The sequence below is a fragment of the Rhinatrema bivittatum genome, chromosome 1 (genome assembly GCF_901001135.1).
Source record: "Rhinatrema bivittatum chromosome 1, aRhiBiv1.1, whole genome shotgun sequence".
NCBI classification, from domain to species: domain Eukaryota; kingdom Metazoa; phylum Chordata; class Amphibia; order Gymnophiona; family Rhinatrematidae; genus Rhinatrema; species Rhinatrema bivittatum.
The window spans coordinates 194,112,614-194,131,640 of NC_042615.1; the positions used below are offsets into that span (position 1 = coordinate 194,112,614).

At 47.6% G+C, this 19,027-nt stretch overlaps 1 protein-coding gene across 2 annotated transcripts in view; it reads right to left on the bottom strand.

Annotated features, from left to right (window-relative positions):
* The window catches only part of NCAPG (non-SMC condensin I complex subunit G), a 455,902-nt gene that overhangs the window by 422,035 nt on the left and 14,840 nt on the right, over nt 1-19,027 (bottom strand). For both annotated transcript variants that reach the window (XM_029590425.1, XM_029590416.1), the window contains exons 2-3: nt 18,126-18,247; nt 9,674-9,880 (exon numbers count right to left, since the gene is read on the bottom strand). In XM_029590425.1, the coding sequence (XP_029446285.1) occupies nt 9,674-9,880; nt 18,126-18,236 (318 nt within the window). In that variant the 5' untranslated portion in view covers nt 18,237-18,247. The remainder of the gene's footprint in view (nt 1-9,673; nt 9,881-18,125; nt 18,248-19,027) is intronic.

The window sequence follows — 19,027 nt, forward strand, 5'->3', positions numbered from 1 at the left end:
CAGTTCCCCAACCCCAATGGAGTGGGAATGAACATCAGGACAGCGAGCCAAACACGGAGACTGGAGGAGGTCCTAAAAACCCCTCTGTCTCTGCATAAAAGGTAAAACTTTGGTTTTTTGTTTTTTTAACTTTACCTGAGCTCAGTGCTTACCAGCTGAGTAGACAGACAGTCTCCAGCTGCTGGGGGGGGGGGGGGGGGGGGGGGGGGAGCATCTACTGTCACCATCGCGCTCAGCCTCCTGCTCCCTCTGCCTTTCAACTGAACGAGCAGCTAAGCCCACGCCAGGAAACCTGACTACCGGACCAAGGCACACCTGAGGGACTATGCAAATTATCTCAGTAATCTTTTGGTATCACTGCAGGAGAGGGGGGCTTTCTTGTCAAATCAGAATTTCAAATTTCTCCTTCAAAAAAAAAAAAAAAAACACACAAAGCAATCCCCATAGGGAGATGCATGTCCACCATCTGCTAGAGACAGAGAATACTGGCAGGCTGGAGTCACTGTAGGAGTATATATGCTGTGATGTCACCTTGCTCCTTCTCCATCTGCTGGCAAGGAAGCATAAACCTACTCATCCTGAGTTCATCTATCTACATGCTAGGAAATGAAGACCATAAGAAAATGCCATACTGGGTCAGACCAAGGGTCCATCAAGCCCAGCATCCTGTTTCCAACAGTGGCCAATCCAGGCCATAAGAACCTGGCAAGTACCCAAAAACTAAGTCTATTCCATGTTACCATTGCTAATGGCAGTGGCTATTCTCTAAGTGAACTTAATAGCAGGTAATGGACTTCTCCTCCAAGAACTTATCCAATCCTTTTTTAAACACAGCTATACTAACTGCACTAACCACATCCTCTGGCAACAAATTCCAGAGTTTAATTGTGCGTTGAGTAAAAAAACACTTTCTCCGATTAGTTTTAAATGTGCCCCATGCTAACTTCATGGAGTGCCCCGTAGTCTACTATCCGAAAGAGTAAATAACCGATTCACATCTACCCGTTCTAGACCTCTCATGATTTTAAACATCTCTATCATATCACTTTTCTGAATCACTTGCGAATGCACCGTGCAGAGATGCGTACCCGCTGCTAACAAATGAATGGCATGCAGCTGTATGTGTTTATGAAAGAACAGTGACTCCAATACATTGTTCAATTTACAAATTTTATATGAAGACCAGTTTGATGCAATTTAGCATACTTCACCTGTACCGATATGAATATGATTTGATTTTAACAGAGCCCCTGATGCAGCCCCATTGATATAGGGCGAAACTCGGCCTGAGTCGGGCGTTGTTTAATTTTAAGTCTTCAATAAAAGATCGGAATTTGGACATATTGGCTTCTAATCCTCATTTTGTTGCCCCAACGGCTTTGTTAGATAGCCTTCCTTGTTGCTTTCTTAACTACTTCCAGAGTGGACGCCATTAGGCCGAGGATCTGTAGATAATCCCAAGCTGTGGGCCAGGAGGTGCTTAGCAGGGCCTGCAAACGATTCCGGAATTTTGATCTCCTCTTGGAGGTCAGGCTGCAGGGAACTCTTGTTCATGTTGACTACCCATCCTAGGCTTTCCAGAAGAGATATAACTCTGTTGGTTGCCCGGTGGCTCTCCTCCGGTGACTTTGCCCTGATCAGTCAATCGTCTAGGTAGGGATGGACGAGAATTCCTTCCTTCCTGAGGGACGCCGCCACCACTACTATTACCTTGGTAAAGGTTTGTGGCGCGGTGGCTAACCCGAAGGGTAACGCCCGGAACTGAAAGTGTTGTTTCAGGACCTTGAAGCGTAAGTAGCGCTGGTGATCCCGATGTATTGGGATATGCAGGTAGGCCTCTGACAGATCCAGGGATGCGAGATAATCCCCTGGCTGTATTGCACTTCGGACTGACCGCAGAGTTTCCATGCGAAATCTTGGGACCCTTAAGTGCCGGTTGACTGACTTGAGGTCCAGGACAGGTCTGAAGGTGCCCCCCCTTCTTGGGTACGATGAAATAAATGGAATAATGCCCAGAATTTATCTCCCATGCAGACACTGGGACTATGGCTTTCAAGGACAGGAGCCTCGCCAGGGTAGCTTCCAATGCTGCCTTCTTGTGGATTGGACACGGAGATTCCATAAACCTGTCCGGAGGGAGATGATGGAAGTCCAGATAATACCCCTCTCTGATAATGGCGAGGACCCACTGGTCCGATGTAATCTCGACCCAACTGGGGTAGAAGAGGGTTAACCTGCCCCCTATGGCTCCGTCACCCGGATGGATCGGCTGATTCTCATTGGGAGGCGCGGCTGGGCCCTGAACCCGAGCCGGCTCCCCTCTTATGCTGCTTGGTCCGAAAGGACTGGTTCCTGGCCTGAGGACGAGGCGCCTGGTAGCAAACCCTATAGGGAATGAAGCGTTGAGAGCTTCTGCCTCTGGAAGGCCTCGGAAAGGCACGCTGGTTCCTCTTGAACCTATCTTCCGGCAGGCGAGGTATTGGAGAGGCACCCCATGTGCTGGCCAATTTATCAAGGTCGCTGCCAAACAGGAAAGAACCCCTAAAGGGCATTCTGGTGAGGCGTGTCTTCGAAGGAGCATCGGCTGACCAATTCCGTATCCAGAGCCGCCTCCTGGCAGCTACAGAAGATGAGATCCCCTTGGCTGTTGTACGGACTAGGTCGGATGCAGCAACTGTGAGGAACAAGAGAGCGGACTCCATGTCCGCTACTGGAGCATTGTTCCTGACCTGTGACAAACAGGAACGCGTCACCACTGTGCAGCAGGTTGCGATTCGCAAAGACAGAGCTGCCACCTCAAATGTCTGTTTCAGGATGGCGTCCAGTCGCCGGTCATGAGGTTCCTTGAGGGCTGCCCCCCCCCCCAACTGGAATGGTAGTGCGCTTGACCACCGCGCTAACCAAGGCGTCCACCTGAGGGCACGCCAGCATCTCCTTGATTGCCGGATCCAGGGGGTACATGCCCAGCAGGGCCCGACCCCCTTTGAATGAGGCCGCTGGTGCAGCCCATTCCAGATCTATCAGTCGCTGTGCGGCTTGCAAGAAGGGAGAATGGCGGGCCGTAGGACGAAGAACTTCCAGCAGAGGGTTCTGTGTAGATGGCACCGTAGTGATGGGGCCTGTAATAGCCAATTCCGCCAGGCACTGAGATACCAGGTCGGAGAGATCTTCTTTGGGAAAGAACCACCTCATGGTTCGATATGGCTCAATCCCCGCGGGAAGTTCCCCCTCCTCGGAGGGTTCGGACTCGTCTTCTGAAACATCAGGGTCCGCCTGACGCGGACTGCCCGGAGGCGGGTGCTCCTGCCCACGATAAGGGTGCAAAGGTCCAGGGACAGGATCCGCTGGAGCAGCAACAGCAGCAGCAGGACCTGGACGGGAAGCTGATTACATCTGTACAAAGGCATGGATCCCCTTAAACAGATCCACCCAGGAAATGGAAGTGGTCTCTAGACTTCGGGGTACCAAGTCCCCCGGGATCCCAGGTTGTTCAAGACTGCCTGCTAGATCTGGGGTGGCCCCCGGGGAACTCTCAGCAAACCTCGGTTGAGACTGGTCCTGGCCCGAGGCTCCCACTGCCTCCTCACATTGGGCACAAAGGGAGTCTGGCTCCTCACTGTGCTTGGCTCTAAGCTGGCATGCTGAGCAGAGGCCGAGAGCTTTCACGCCGGAATCAGAAGGCGCTGCCACCGGAGACGCCGGGGTGTTCGAACGGTCCATTGCGAGCTTAAGAATATGCGCTCAGCACCATATGCGCTCAATAATAAGCGGCAGCTATATACGCTTAATACAATAGGCGCTCAATAATATGCGGTCAACAATATACGCTTAATACAATATGCACTCAATATGTGGGCAGCAATATACGCTCAATACAAAATGTGTTCAATAATATGCGGTCAGTAATATACGCTAAATGATATACAATAGACGCTCAATAAGAAGCGGTCAGCAAATATGCGCTCAATACGATACAGGCGCCTATCATGGGCGCTCAACACCTTAACAAGGCCGACAAAATGGCGACCTCTGCGGCGTGCCGCATACAGGCAACGCCGCCGATCCTCGTACCTCGGAGACCAAAAGTAAGAGATGTACGCCTTACCTGATCCTCGGCGCTTCCCGGCTGGAACCCAGGCGGTCTCCGGCTGCGGGGGGGAGAGGGGAAATACCTTCACCGCTGCGCTTGAGGAAATGCACCCGCTGCCTCTAGGTCCACGCCGGGACCGAGGCGCCTCTTAGCCCGCCCAAGCCTCGCTCGGAGGCTGGGTCCCTGCCGCGATTCGGCCACCGGACCGAGGCCGAAACCTCCGAGGGATTGCGAAAATCACCCCGGGAATCTCAACTGGGGGAGGGACCAGAGGGTATCACCGCAGGAGTGCGAGGCTCGATGTTCCTGTAGAAATTTAGTAAGTAGAAAGTAGAAAATAGAAAGTAGATTGGAAACACGCTCAGCGAGCGTGCAGGCTCTTCAAACTGCTTTGGAGACTGAAATTACTGAAGTGCTTCACTTCCTGTGGGGGTATATGTACCCGTGCTGACGTCAGATCAGTCTCCAACTGCTAGCATGAGCACACTATACCCACTTGTTCTGAGTCCATCTTGCTACACGACAGGAAAATGGACAATTTTCTCAGTGGAAGGGAGTGGGCAGTGGAGTGACTCAGGGATCTGTATTGGGACCCTTACTTTTCAATATATTTATAAATGATCTGGAAAGAAATACGAGTGAGATAATCAAATTTGCAGATGACACAAAATTGTTCAGATAGTTAAATCACAAGCAGATTGTGATAAACTGCAGGAAGACCTTGTGAGACTGGAAAATTGGGCATCCAAATGGCAGATGAAATTTAATGTGGATAAGTGCAAGGTGATGCATATAGGGAAAAATAACCCATGCTATAATTACACAATGTTGGGTTCCATATTAGGTGCTACAACCCAAGAAAGAGATCTAGGCGTCATAGTGGATAACACATTGAAATAGTCGGTTCAGTGTGCTGCGGCATTCAAAAAAGCAAACAGAATGTTGGGAATTATTAGAAAGAGAATGGTGAATAAAATGGAAAATGTCATAATGCCTCTGTATCGCTCCATGGTGAGACCGCACCTTGAATACTGTGTACAATTCTGGTTGCCGCATCTCAAAAAAGATATAATTGTGATGGAGAAGGTACAGAGAAGGGCTACCAAAATGGTAAGGGGAATGGAACAGCTCCCCTATGAGGAAAGACTAAAGAGGTTAGGACTTTTCAGCTTGGAGAAGAGACGGCTGAGGAGGGATATGATAGAGATGTTTAAAATCATGAGAGGTCTAGAACGGGTAGATGTGAATCGGTTATTTACTCTTTCGGATAGTAGAAAGACTAGGGGGCACTCCATGAAGTTAGCATGGGGAACATTTAAAACTAATCGGTGAAAGTTCTTTTTCACTCAACGCACAATTAAACTCTGGAATTTGTTGCCAGATGATGTGGTTAGTGCAGATAGTATAGCTGGGTTTAAAAAAGGATTGGATAAGTTCTTGGAGAAGTCATTACCTGCTATTAAGTTCACTTAGAGAATAGCCACTGCCATTAGCAATGGTAACATGGAATAGACTTAGTTTTTGGGTACTTGCCAGGTTCTTATGGCCTGGATTGGCCACTGTTGGAAACAGGATGCTGGGCTTGATGGACCCTTGGTCTGACCCAGTATGGCATTTTCTTATGTTCTTAAAGCTCTCAGGTCCAGAATGGGTTGGAGGCCACCCATTTTCTTAGGGATTAGAAGGTACCTGGAGTAGAACCCTCGTCTTCCTGGCTGGGCCCAACTGCGGGAGCCAGAACGAGGACAGAGACTCTACCTGAAGGATCTGGAAGTCCCCTGCTGCTCTCCACCGGGGACACAGAGGTGAACAGGGTGGAAGTCACTGGAAATGCAACTGGTAACCTTGACACACGATGGACAGGACCCGAAGTCCGATGTGATCGAGGGCCATCTATCTGCGAACAGCTGAAGCCGACCCACAACCAGGGGGACGGTGTCCTGTGGAGAAGGCTAGCTCAAGCTCCCCTGCTGCCAGTCAAATCCCCATGGCAGGGTTCTGCAGCAGAACCATGATTGCCTGGGGTGGTCAAGTTGTCCTGGCCTCGCCCTGGGAGTAGGCAATTGAGCCCTGGACCTCGGTGTTGGTGGGTAGTGATTGAGGCCAATAGAGCCTCTTTGTCTATTGCCATGGGAGCTTCTTGGGTGGCAGAGGTGCTAGCTGACAACTGCTGAAGAGTCTCCTGATAGTCCTTCAGCTGCACCACGGCTTCCTTAATTCAGTCCCCTAACAGATTTTTCCCTGTACACAGCAAACCAGCCAGACGGTCTTGGACTTCAGGGCGCAAGTCTGAGGCTCATAGCCACACTGTCCTCCGGGCTCCTATGCCCGCTGCAGCAGCGCAGAGTGAACCTCGTGTTTATTGCACTCCAGGTCCTGCTGGACTATTGTCTGGAAATCCTCTTGGAACTGCTGTGGTAGGAGCTCACTAAATTCAAGGGCCTACTTCCAAAGGTTCCTGGAGAACTGTCCCATATATAACTGGTAGCAAGCAATCCGGGCAGTCAGCATGGTGCCCTGAAACACCTGGGACCAATGGCATCGAGAGCCTTATGTTCTCACCCTGGAGGAGCAGAGGCATGGATGCAAATCCTTTTTGCTTTCTTCAGGGCTGATTCTACCATCAGTGATTGGTAGGGGAGTTGACAGATATACTAGGTACACAGAGTCTGTCTTCTGGTTAACCAGTGGCACAGAGATTGGGTGTTCGCAAAGACAGGATACCAGCTCCTGGAAAGTGTCATGGACTAGCACCACGACCACCTTTCAGGGCATCCATGAATTGCAGAATCTCCAGCATTGTGCCTGGTGTCCTGCTCTGTTAGAAGCTGGAGAGGTACCGATTCTGCCATGGCCCTTCACGAATCCCGCGACAGAAAGATCTTCTGGGGGAGATTTTCGTCGCTCCTCCGGTGGAGAGGGCTCATAAGGCAGATCCTCTGATTCCTCAGAGGAGAATATGGACGCCTCCCCTTCACTGCGACCCTCCAGGGATGGGGGGGAAGGGGTGGGGGGGTCGAAGACCCAATGGTGAGCAAGATGTAAGCCTTGACGGCACCAAGAGGTGCCAGAGACATCAATGAGCTTTGAGGTCGTAGGAGTGCCGATAGATCCAATGGCATCGGCAAAATCGTAGGCACCTAAGGCACCGGTGGAATCGATCCCGATGGCCCTGGGATAGCTGGGAGGTGACATAGCACCATCAAACCCGATGGCCCGTCCTTCTCAGAGGAGATGCTCACCGGTATGGGGGTAGATAGCGGTGGCAGCGGTGCTCCCTTTGGCTGTGAAGGAACTTGGGGCACCGGAGCCGGCTGCATCGGTAGGACACCAAGCAGCATATAGAGCTGTTCAAATAATGGTGCAAGCACCAGTGGGAGTAGGCTCCTGCGGTGGTGGCGGTCCCGGTGGAACCAGAGGCTCAAAGCCCTACAGGGCTCTGCCAACTGAGAACCGCATGCGCCTCTCTAACTCCTCCTCAAAGGCTGATGAGGATAAAATGGCTTGAGGAGGAGCAGGTGGAATCAGGATGTCCCCTGGAGCACTGAGCCCTCCACCAGTGTTGGTAGAGGCCGTCTGGAGTCTTCGGCAGGGTCGGAGGGAATCGCTTCCTCCACCCTAGATAACTTCGTGGGGTACAGACATCAATGCCTTCCCATGGTCTGGCTTAGAAGATGAAGATGTGTTTCTTCAATCTTTCTCTATGGTCACCGCAGGCCTTGCCAGAGAGATGGTGAAGGCAAGGAACCCGACCAAGAACGGGTCGACAAAGACCACAGTTGATCCCCTGCACGGAGATCGAAGCCGGGGAACGTAGGAGGGGGGCGATCTCGAAGTCGAGATCTCCTTTCCGAGCAGGGTGGAGGTCCCCAAGGCAGAGGATGGATCCAACCAATCTGACCCGAACAATTTTTCTATTTTATCAAGGACGGGCCTGACAACTCTTAGGGGTCATCTGGGCATAGATATCACAACAGTGGACATCGTGGGATGCCCCCAACAGAGGAGACAGACCTTGTGGGGGTCTGTGATGGACATAGTCCAGGAGCACTGTGGGCACCAACAGAAGCCGATCAATGCCATGGAAAAAAGTACTTCAAAAAAGGAAAAAAAATTGCCAAAAAGAAGTGCAAGCTCCACAGAAAAGAAGAGACTGAAGAGGAACCCCGCGTGGACGCATGGTTAGCAGTATGCTGGACATGCTCCGTGTGTCTGTCAAAGATTCTAGAAAAGGACTCTCACCAGGGGGTCAAAGACCTGTGAGCTTTCCCTAAATCTTAGGTAGACAAGCACCAGTGATGGATTCTGCTGTGAGAGACAGTGAAGACAGAGCAAATATCCAGTTTAAACTTAATATTTTTGGACTTCTGCATTAAGTAGGTAGGTTTTTGGATCCCCCTTCCCCACTGGGATTGTAGTGTTGAGAAATAGCCTGATCCCCCGATTTTTCCACAAGAGAAATCCAAGAAGTAACAGCGGAGGATAAAGGAACAGCTGAAGGAAGAATAAGAAGGAGACCACAAACGGATCTCTGCACAAGGAATCAGGACACGCTTGGTGTGTGAGGGGAAGAAGATGCCTAAAGGTAGGATTTTTGCAAAGCAAATGGGACCCATGTAATAGGATTCCCTCACAGCTGCTGGGAGTATGCACTTTTAAAATCACCATGGGCTCTACCCGGAGGTCTGTAATAAGAACACCTACCTACATGGAAAGAAAACCCCGTAACTACAGTCAGATGTACACATCATTTTGGACAAATGGATTTTAACATTATGAATAAGTAAATTTTATTTTAACAGCCAGACCTGGTCCTGTCTAATTCTTATAGCCTCTCACCACATGAGAAGCACTTAAGGTATAGCACAAATACTGGCGACCTTTTCTCCATCTGAGCCATACACGAGAGCCCCCCCAAGCAACAGAGTCAGCGTGGAATGGAAAGGTTAAGCCAGAGCAACCTCAGAAGATATAAATTAGATTGTGTGCCCTTGGGACTTAAAACACCCCAAGTAAGGGTTATATACATAATAGGTTTTGGTCTTTTGTTTCATAGTAAATTTTATTTCTATAATCCTTATGTTGATTTAATTATTTAAGTGTTACATAAACAAAACATGTGAAATATTATACATCTTAAAAACATAAGTTTACAATTTATGATTAAAACTATCTACACACTAGACACTTAAAATGTAAAAAAAAAAAATCTTAAATATCATGAAAACAGGAGCCAATCGACTGGTTTTAACAGTTATATTTGAATTCAGCACACTAACATCAATAATAATTGGCACATTTTATCAATGAAGCAGACTTCTAAAAATTTGTATACCAGTGTAATCAATGTTAACAAGTTTAACTAAATCTAGCAGACATTCATCCACACACAATTCAGTAACTGAACATCTCCGAGATAACCAAGTAAGTTTGCCCAGTTACCTTACTCAGTTTTTCAAAAATTGATCTAATGCTATACGGTTCACCTATACCGTCTATGAAAATATAAACAGTTCATTAAAACAGAATGTATTCTACTAGATATGAATTTGCATGATACATAACAGTGTCAAGATGCAATACCTTCAGCAGAAAATTAAACAAGTAATTCACTGGAGAGTGTTCATCTTCCTCTTCAGTGCAATTCTCTTTTTCTGGTTGGTAGAAAGACGTGATAAACCTAGCTACAAAATCCATCACCCGCTCCACAGCTGGCTCTCGCTTGTAGATTATCATAGGATACTTAAGGAAATGCACAAACTCCTCGTAAAATATGGTTTTGTCCTCCATCTGAGGGGAAAAAAAAACCAGATACCATTAGCATAATACTGCATACCCAGATTTTAAACAAATACTTCTAGCAAAAGAATTTCTTGAATTCTCTAAAAAAAAAGAAAACAAAAAAAAAAACTTGTGTAATTTTCCCAGGAAATGAGTAGATATTAGGGATGTGAATCGTGTCCTCGATCGTCTTAACGATAGATTTCGGCTGGGAGGGGGAGGGAATCGTATTGTTGCCGTTTGGGGGGGTAAAATATCGTGAAAAATCGCAAAACCGGCACATTAAAACCCCCTAAAACCCACTCCCGACCCTTTAAATTAAATCCCCCACCCTCCCGAACCCCCCCCAAATGACTTAAAAAACCTGCGGGTCCAGCGGCGGTCCGGAACGGCAGCGGTCCGGAACGGGCTCCTGCTCCTGAATCTTGTTGTCTTCAGCCGGCGCCATTTTCCAAAATGGCGCAGAAAAATGGCGGCGGCCATAGACGAACACGATTGGACGGCAGGAGGTCCTTCCGGACCCCCGCTGGACTTTTGGCAAGTCTCGTGGGGGTCAGGAGGCCCCCCACAAGCTGGCCAAAAGTTCCTGGAGGTCCAGCGGGGGTCAGGGAGCGATTTCCCGCCGCGAATCGTTTTCGTACGGAAAATGGCGCCGGCAGGAGATCGACTGCAGGAGGTCGTTCAGCGAGGGTTCCGGCGCCTCGCTGAACGACCTCCTGCAGTCGATCTCCTGCCGGCGCCATTTTCCGTACGAAAACGATTCGCGGCGGGAAATCGCTCCCTGACCCCCGCTGGACCTCCAGGAACTTTTGGCCAGCTTGTGGGGGGCCTCCTGACCCCCACGAGACTTGCCAAAAGTCCAGCGGGGGTCCGGAAGGACCTCCTGCCGTCCAATCGTGTTAGTCTATGGCCGCCGCCATTTTTCGGCGCCATTTTGGAAAATGGCGCCGGCTGAAGACAACAAGATTCAGGAGCAGGAGCCCGTTCCGGACCGCTGCCGTTCCGGACCGCCGCTGGACCCGCAGGTTTTTTAAGTCATTTGGGGGGGGTTCGGGAGGGTGGGGGATTTAATTTAAAGGGTCGGGGGTGGGTTTTAGGGGGTTTTAATGTGCCGGCTCACGATTCTAACGATTTATAACGATAAATCGTTAGAATCTCTATTGTATTGTGTTCCATAACGGTTTAAGACGATATTAAAATTATCGGACGATAATTTTAATCGTCCTAAAACGATTCACATCCCTAGTAGATATATATTTCTTCAATCTTATGCAGAGATGCTGAATTGCATTTTTTTTAAATCAAGATCACGCATCAAGGAAATGCTTTTCACATTCTTTATGCAGTCTTCTTCAGCCTAACCACAATATATTCTAGAATGTTTGACTGATCCCTGCATTATATGGCATTTGATTTTTAAAAAATTGCACATCACGTGGTACAGTGAGCGGAACGGTATGTGATCTGCTTTGCTCCGATCTCTGACCTCCCGAATCAGCCTCCATCCCCGACTAGTCTCGATCAGAAGTCTCAAAAAGAAGGCGATACGATCTCCGTGGTTTCGCTGACACTTGTGGATTTTGGTAATGAGGGCAGGAAGGAGAGAGAAAAGGAAAAAGAAGAGCAGGCCTAGCGAGGCCAAGATGGTGGAGTGCTGGCGGACCCCGGAACGAGCTTCTGCTTCCCTAGCCATGATGGGCAAACTTAAGGTAGCAGTGGTCGAGGCGCTCGAGCCCAAATTCAAGAAAATCGGTCAGAAGCTGGACGAAGTAGCAAAAAGTATGCAAGCTTATGACATCCACTTCCAAGAAGTGGAACAGGTCTCTAACAGCCAGGACACTATTCAGTCAGTGTCGGCGGAAACTGCAGAGCTTAAGTCATTACTGCATGCATGAGGAGCAGCTCGAAGATCTTGAAGATAGATTGTCGCAATAATTTGCATTTTCTCGGCATTTCTGTATCTGTCAGTTATGTGGACCTATTAGCTTTCCTGGAATCATGGTTGACCAGAGAATTGGAGATCTCAGGCCTCCGCGGCCCACTGTGTATCGAGCAGGCCCACTGTTTAAGTGTGCAGAGGGAGTCGGGCAGATCGACTGCGAGTGGTGATCGCAAAACTTAATTTCACCTATAAAGTGGAAATCCTATGATTGAGGTCCAGTAAAACGCTGACATGACAACAGCAATGTTCTCATTTTTCAAGACTTCTACATGTTTGGTGGCTCAACATCAGGAATTCGGACTCTCATGCACCAAATTACATGATGGGAGTGAAATATTCATTATTGTATCCAGCCAGAGGGGAAAACAGATCTTCCAGATGGTGTAAAATGGATCTCCTTACCTGGTGAAGCAAAGAAGTTCTTTGAAAGGCTGGAGAAAGAACCAATTCATATGGCTTCCATGAACACTGCTCCTTGATTTTATTATAAGGTACATTGTCCGGTTCTGTACCAAAGACTCTACTTTACAAGTTTGGAGAGCCACTTCCTGTTCAAGATTGGTCAGGGACTTCATTTCATTGCTATGCTTTATTAATATGGCTCACATATACAGTTTATATTTTTCCTTTTTCTCTTTTACTTTACCAAGTACACTAAAAATGGCTGCACATATGGGCTGGTTAGGGGGAATGGGAAAATTTGTGTACATTAGGTGATTTCTTCTCGGAAATTGTTAGTTGTAGTGTTTGGGGTTTGCAGGGAGGTGGGAAAGGGAAGATTAGGGAATAATTCACTTTTTTTTTTTAAGTGATGCTACACATAGTGCTTTTGATGAATATTGGGACAGATCATCCATGTTTTTCATGGGGGCCCCAGCTAGGAGAGCACCTGTGGCTGTTCTTGTTTATCTGGGAATTTACTCTGCCTAAACAGGGTTATGGTTAAATCTGGAGTTAAGATTGTTTCTTGGAATATCTGTGGGATCACGTCGCCCATTAAAAGATCTAAGATTCTTTCCGTATTGAATGAATTGCTTTTTTGAATTGCTTTTTTGTTAAGTTAACCCCCAAGTTTGATGTAAACCGGCCTGATATGAAGCTTGCCATGAAGTTCGGTATAGAAAAATGTTAAATAAAATAAATAAATAAATAAAAAATGAATTGTCTGCAGACATAGCACTACTATCGGAGACCCATTTGAATGCCATGGAGCACACAAATTACAGAAATGGTGGATGGGAGAGGTTACGTTTGGTTCTGGATCCACAAGGAAAGCAGGAGTTGCAATATTAATCTTAAGAACATAAGAAAATGCCATACTGGGTCAGACCAAGGGTCCATCAAGCCCAGCATCCTGTTTCCAACAGTGGCCAATCCAGGCCATAAGAACCTGGCAAGTACCCAAAAACTAAGTCTATTCCATGTTACCATTGCTAATGGCAGTGACTATTCTCTAAGTGAACTTAATAGCAGGTAATGGTTACATGTGGTTACAATTGAAAAGAAAAAAATCCTGACCAGCGAAACCCACAGCCCCCGTGACCCACTGGTCTGAGGTGATCTTGACCCACTCCTCGTAGAAGAGGGCCAGCCATCCCCCTATCTTGGGAATTGAAGAGTGGGCTAGCAATACTTGTGTGGACTTGGAAGCCCCTTGGGCGGCGTTATCCCTGGATTGTCTTCGGCCACGAAAAGAATGGGACCAGGACTGTGATCGAGAGGAGGCTGGTCTCTGAGGAACTGATCTGGACTGATGAAAGAGACGCTGGCCCCTGAAGCAGGTGCGTGTTGAGCCGAAGGTCCTGTAACTCAGAGGTCAATCTTCGGGCAACTTATGCACTTTATTCTCTTCAAGGGACTGGATGAGCTGTTCCAATTCTTCTCCAAAGAGCAATTTGCCCTTGAAGGGCAAGGAACCTAGCCGAGCTTTGGAGGAAGAATCCGCCGACTAATTACGGAACCAAAGAAGGCATCTGGCCAATACAGCGGAGACCATGGACCTGGCCAGGACTTTGAGGAGATCATACAGAGCATCCTCCCCATATGCAATTACCGCCTCCAGGCGGTCCGCTTGCAATGCTTCACCAGGGGGAAGTTCTTGAGTCCCTAACAATTGCTGCATCCAACGGAGTCCTGCTCGTTGCTTGAGGGAGCTGCAGACCACCACTCGGACCCCAAGAGCAGAAACTTCAAAGATTCTCTTCAAATACACTTCAAATTTACGATCCTGGATGTCTTTTAGCGCGGTACCACCAGTGACCGGAATAGTTGTCCTCTTTGTGACCGCGGGCACAGATGCATCAACGCTGGGTACCTTGAGGAAATCCAAAGATTCTTCTGGAAGTGGATAAAGCTTGTCCATTGCTCTGCCGACCCCGAGAGAACCATCAGGAACATCCCACTCTCGACAACAATTGAAGAAGCCTGGGATGAAAAGGAAAAGTTTTCGCCGGTGGACAGAGACCCTCCAGAACAGGGTCCCCCTTCCTCCCGGTCGTACTGGGCACTGCAGGTTCTTGCGAATCCTCAATATCTAAATTCGTCCAGGACTTGGGGGATGAGCGGGTCCAATTCGTCCCTCTGAAATAGCCGTAAAACGCAGGGGGTCATCCCCATCCAGTTGCGGAGAGGGATCCTCTAGGTCCAAGTCAGGATTCTGAGGAGGGAGGGGGTCTGGGTTGGTCAGTTGGGAGACCACACGTACCCCTAGAGGGTGCCTGAGAAATTCCTGGCAGTTGTGTGGTCCCAGTTCCCGGTAATTGAGTGGCCCCTGCCCCTGGAGTGTACCTGGGTGAGGTCTGGAGAATCCCCGCTCCCTTCAAAGCCTGGGGATTTTGGGGGGGTGGGGGGAGAGCTGCTGCATCCTGAGAGAGCTGAGCTAAGTAAGCATTATGAATGAGCAAAATAAACTCCATAGAAAAAGGTCCCGGGGGGGGGGGGGGGGGGGGGGGCGGCCACGGGAGGGCCCACATTCAGCTGCCCAGATGGTAAATTAGCATCGGGTGGGACCGCCAGAGTCAGAATTGGTGAGGGGGGGGGGAGGGGGAGGCGAAAATCCAGAGTCGTCAGTCAGATCGGGAGGTAGAGAAGCAGGCAGCTCTGAATCCAAGATGGCCGCTGTTCCCTCTTCAGACGGGAACGGGGCTGACATCCCAGCAGGCGGGCGCACAGAAGCGTGCGAAAACAAACGTCCCCCTTGCCTCGAGGAGCCCTCCCGGGAGAGCCGGGACCCGGACTCCCCGCAGGCGGAACATCGCGTCTGACGCAGCATGGGAGAGAGAGACTGAGCAAACACTCTCCTGGATGCTGTCAGCAGCAGCAATACAGGACACAGAGGAATGGCGCTTCTCTGTCTCAGGGCGGGCTGCTGGGGGGGTGGGGGGGGGGGGGGGGGGGAGAGAGAGGTTGGAGCCTCCAATGTGCACCCAGGGACAGCTAACTTAATGCTGAAAGAAAAAGTACAGAAACTTACCCCAAATGCAGAGAGAGGAAACAATTGAAAATTGTCCCTGACAAGTTCTGTCTGCAAGCTCAGAGATGGGAGTAAAGAAAGATAAAAAAAAAAAATGTATTGAAGTTGATCCATACAGGAAGTACAAAAACAATGAAGAAAGTGAAGGAAAAGGACACAAAGCCTATCCAAATATACTGGAGAACCGCAGGTGCCACCTTTCATCTGCTGGAGTCAGGGTAATACTGAAGGGACGCAGAGGGCGCTCCAACCTATTGGGGCCGTCCTTACAGTTTTTGCTCCGACTCCACCTGCTGGAAGGGGGACATAACCCACTGTCTGGACTGATCCGGGTACGTACAGAGAACATATTTCACGATTTACATCTTTGGTCTGGCCCTGTATTAACTTGGTTGGGAAGAATAGCTTCTACCAAAATGAACATACTGCCACAGTTAGGTTAATTCTTTCAATTTATCTCTAGTCATATTCCTACCATTTTGCTGAAGGGTTGGCAACGTCAAATTTTTGCTTTTATTTGGAAACGCAAACCTCAGAGTATAGCCTGTAAGGTTATATATCAACATAAGTTGCAGAGCGGACTGGGGAGTACCCAACATAAATTGGTATTTTGCAGCAGCGCAGCTTCGCGTTATCAGGGACTGGCATAGGGAAAAAGCTAGTAAGCAGTGGGTATGGTTGGAGTGGGCTATTGGGGGGAGGATTCCTCTATGGACTTTGGTTTGGCAGCCACGCTTTTCTTAGTCATCTTTGTAGTGCATGCCTCTAACGATTAGCGCTACATTGAAGGTTTGGCAACAATGAAAGATTAAGATGGTGGGTGCCCGCAGATATTTTTTCAATTCTACTTTAAAATTACAATTCCTCTTTCCCAGCCGGACAGTCTCTCATTTTCGGTACTGGGTGTCTAAGGAGCTCACTCGATTTGAACCCTTTTTCGGGGGCTATGGGTTAAGTTACTTTCCAGGAATTACAAGACAAAATTTGGGTTAGGGCAGGGGGAAATCTTGTTTTCTTCAGGTAAGGCATTTTGTGTTTCAAAAAGGGTGGGAGGGGGGAGGTGGGTCAAATTTATCCATTTGGAAAACTCAGTTTGAGCATTGCTGCGACCAAGCAGGCTACATGACAGGGATGATCTCTCGTCTCTTTAGATTCCTTAATCAAGACCCTTGTTGGAAACAGATCTTTCCTGCGGCCTGGGAACAAGATTTAGGGCAGGAGTTATCAGATGATGTTTGGGACCAAATTTATTGGGCACGAAATGCAGTTCCATTTCTGCGTCTCTACAGGAAAATAGTTATAAAATTTTGTTACGGTGGTACATCACCCCAGTGCGCCTTCATAAAGTTTTTCCCGACCAGACTGACCTTTGTTGGAATGGATGTGGTGGCGGGGGGGTCCTTTTTTCATGTGTGGTGGCTGTGCCCTTGGATACAGGGATTCTAGGCTGCAGTTTTTGCTTTTGCTCATAAGTTGCTGGATAATCCTACAAGTCTTCCTCCTGAATCTGTTTTATTGAATTGGCCCCTGGACATGGACGTACATAAGAGGGCTTTGTTCCATCAGATTATGCTCTCAGCCCAGTGTGCTTTGGCCAAGAAATGGAACTGATTTGGTCCCCCCAACCATGGCCGATATCCGGCAAAAACTAGACAAAGTTTACCTTCTGTCCAAGTTGACAGCCATTAAAAATCATATTTCTAGTTTTATAAAATATGGAATCTATGGTTAACGGGAGGATCAGCCCACCCATAGAGTCCATTCTAGATTCTGTCTCTTCTGATAATCAACTCAAATTTTTTTTTTTTTTTTTTTTTAGCATACCCCTGCATCTTATGCTTAAGGTCAAGGTATTATACCTCGGTGTCTTATTTGTATCGGTTATGCTTGTTACCTAGGGGGAAGACTAATTGCTTGACACAATGTGTTGAAACAGCGGTATCAGAAGTAACCGAAACGTCGACTGATGGGGAGAGCAAAGGTACCAGCGGCAGAATTCCACTCTGCCCTGCCCCCTGCAGTCACAAGAGCAGCATCAGCACTGCGGTCTGACATGGAAAGTCGGCGTTCACAGGAACCAAAGATCCGGGGGACTCCCCAACCAATTCCGGTGCTCCCTCATCAGTTATCGCAGTGGGGACAGGTACCCCCTTACTTGTAACAGATGCAGAAGCGAAGTTCGTAATTAACTGCTGTCCAGAGGGAAGGGAGGTGTCTGGGGGGGGGGGGGGGGGGGGGGGGTAGATTCAACTTTCCCTTTACGCTTACGTGGCATCTTTAGAAGAAAAAAAGCAAGTGGAAATGGAGAATAATAAACACATCTGGCTCATGCCGCCATCTTGCCCCCTCCCATTCAACCCTGTTCATAATTTTTACGTAATATATTCTATTGCTATTTTCAATAAAATTACAATTTGAAAAAAAGAGAAAGATGAAGAGGTTGAAGCCTTATTAATTTTATTGGATGCAGAGAAAGCATTCAACAGGGTTGAATGAACATGTTTATCTTATGCTTCACAAGTATGGATTTGGAGTAAATTTTCTAAAGCGCGTTGGAAGGCTTTATTCTAGTCCCGATGTTCAGATCAGCAAATCCAATAGACCAATCCAGTCTGCCTAGGTATTCTGATCTACACTGTTACAAATATATCACAGCTACATTTTGATTACTTGTCAGGTACCATTCATCAAATCCCCTTTTGTCAAAGGTAGAAAGAAAAATAAAATGCTGAACTGTGACAAAAGCAGAAGATTTAGGCAGACTATCCTGTGTCAAAGGGGAAAAAAATCTTTCCTATACCTTAATCTTGTGTTTTATGAATCCTGCCTATTCAGTTTACCTTGTTGTATGTAGACTTTAAGGCAGACACCAGCTTTGCATGGTTTTGATGTGGTTTCTGGGCCAAGTCAAAGGCATCTTTAATCTGCAGTAGTTTCTTCTCTGACGACATAGTAGCAACTCCTAGAAAAGTACAATAAATTAAAAAGTTAAAAAGGCAAATGTAATGGGGCCATATTCACAACTTAAAACATAAAAAAACAAGGCTTGCCATACTGGGTCAGACCATCAAGCCCAGTATCCTGTTTCCATCAATGTTCAGGCCAGGTCACAAGAACCTGGCAAAATCCCAAGGGGTAGATAGATTCCAAGCTGCTTACCCCAAGAATAACAGTGGATATTTGCAACTCTACCTTAATTAATGGATTTTTCCTCCAGGAGCTTGTCCAAACCTTTTTTAAATGCAGTTATACAAATAGCTTTCACCACATCCTCTGGCAACGAATTCCAAAGCTTAATTATGTGTGGAGTAAAAAAATATTCTCTTATTAGTTTTAAATGTATTACCCAGTATCTTCATTGTGTGTCTCCTAGTCTTTGTACTTTTCGAAAGAGTAAACTGATTAACATTTCCTTGTGCTATTCCACTCACTTTATAGACCTCTATCATATCACCCCTCAGCCTTCTCTTCTTCAGGCTGAAGAATCCTAACATCTTTAGCCTTTCATAGGGGAATTGTTCCATCCCCTTTATCATCTTGGTCACCCTTCTCTGTACTTTTTCTAGTTTAGCTATATCTTTCTTGAGATGTGGTGTCCAAAACTAAACAATACTCAAGATGATGTCACACCATTCCTTTCCTAATAATCCCTAGCATTCTATTTGCTTTCTTGGCTGCTGCTGCACACTGAGCAGAAGATTAACATATTTTCTTTTTTTTTTTTTTTTAATTCTTTATTTAT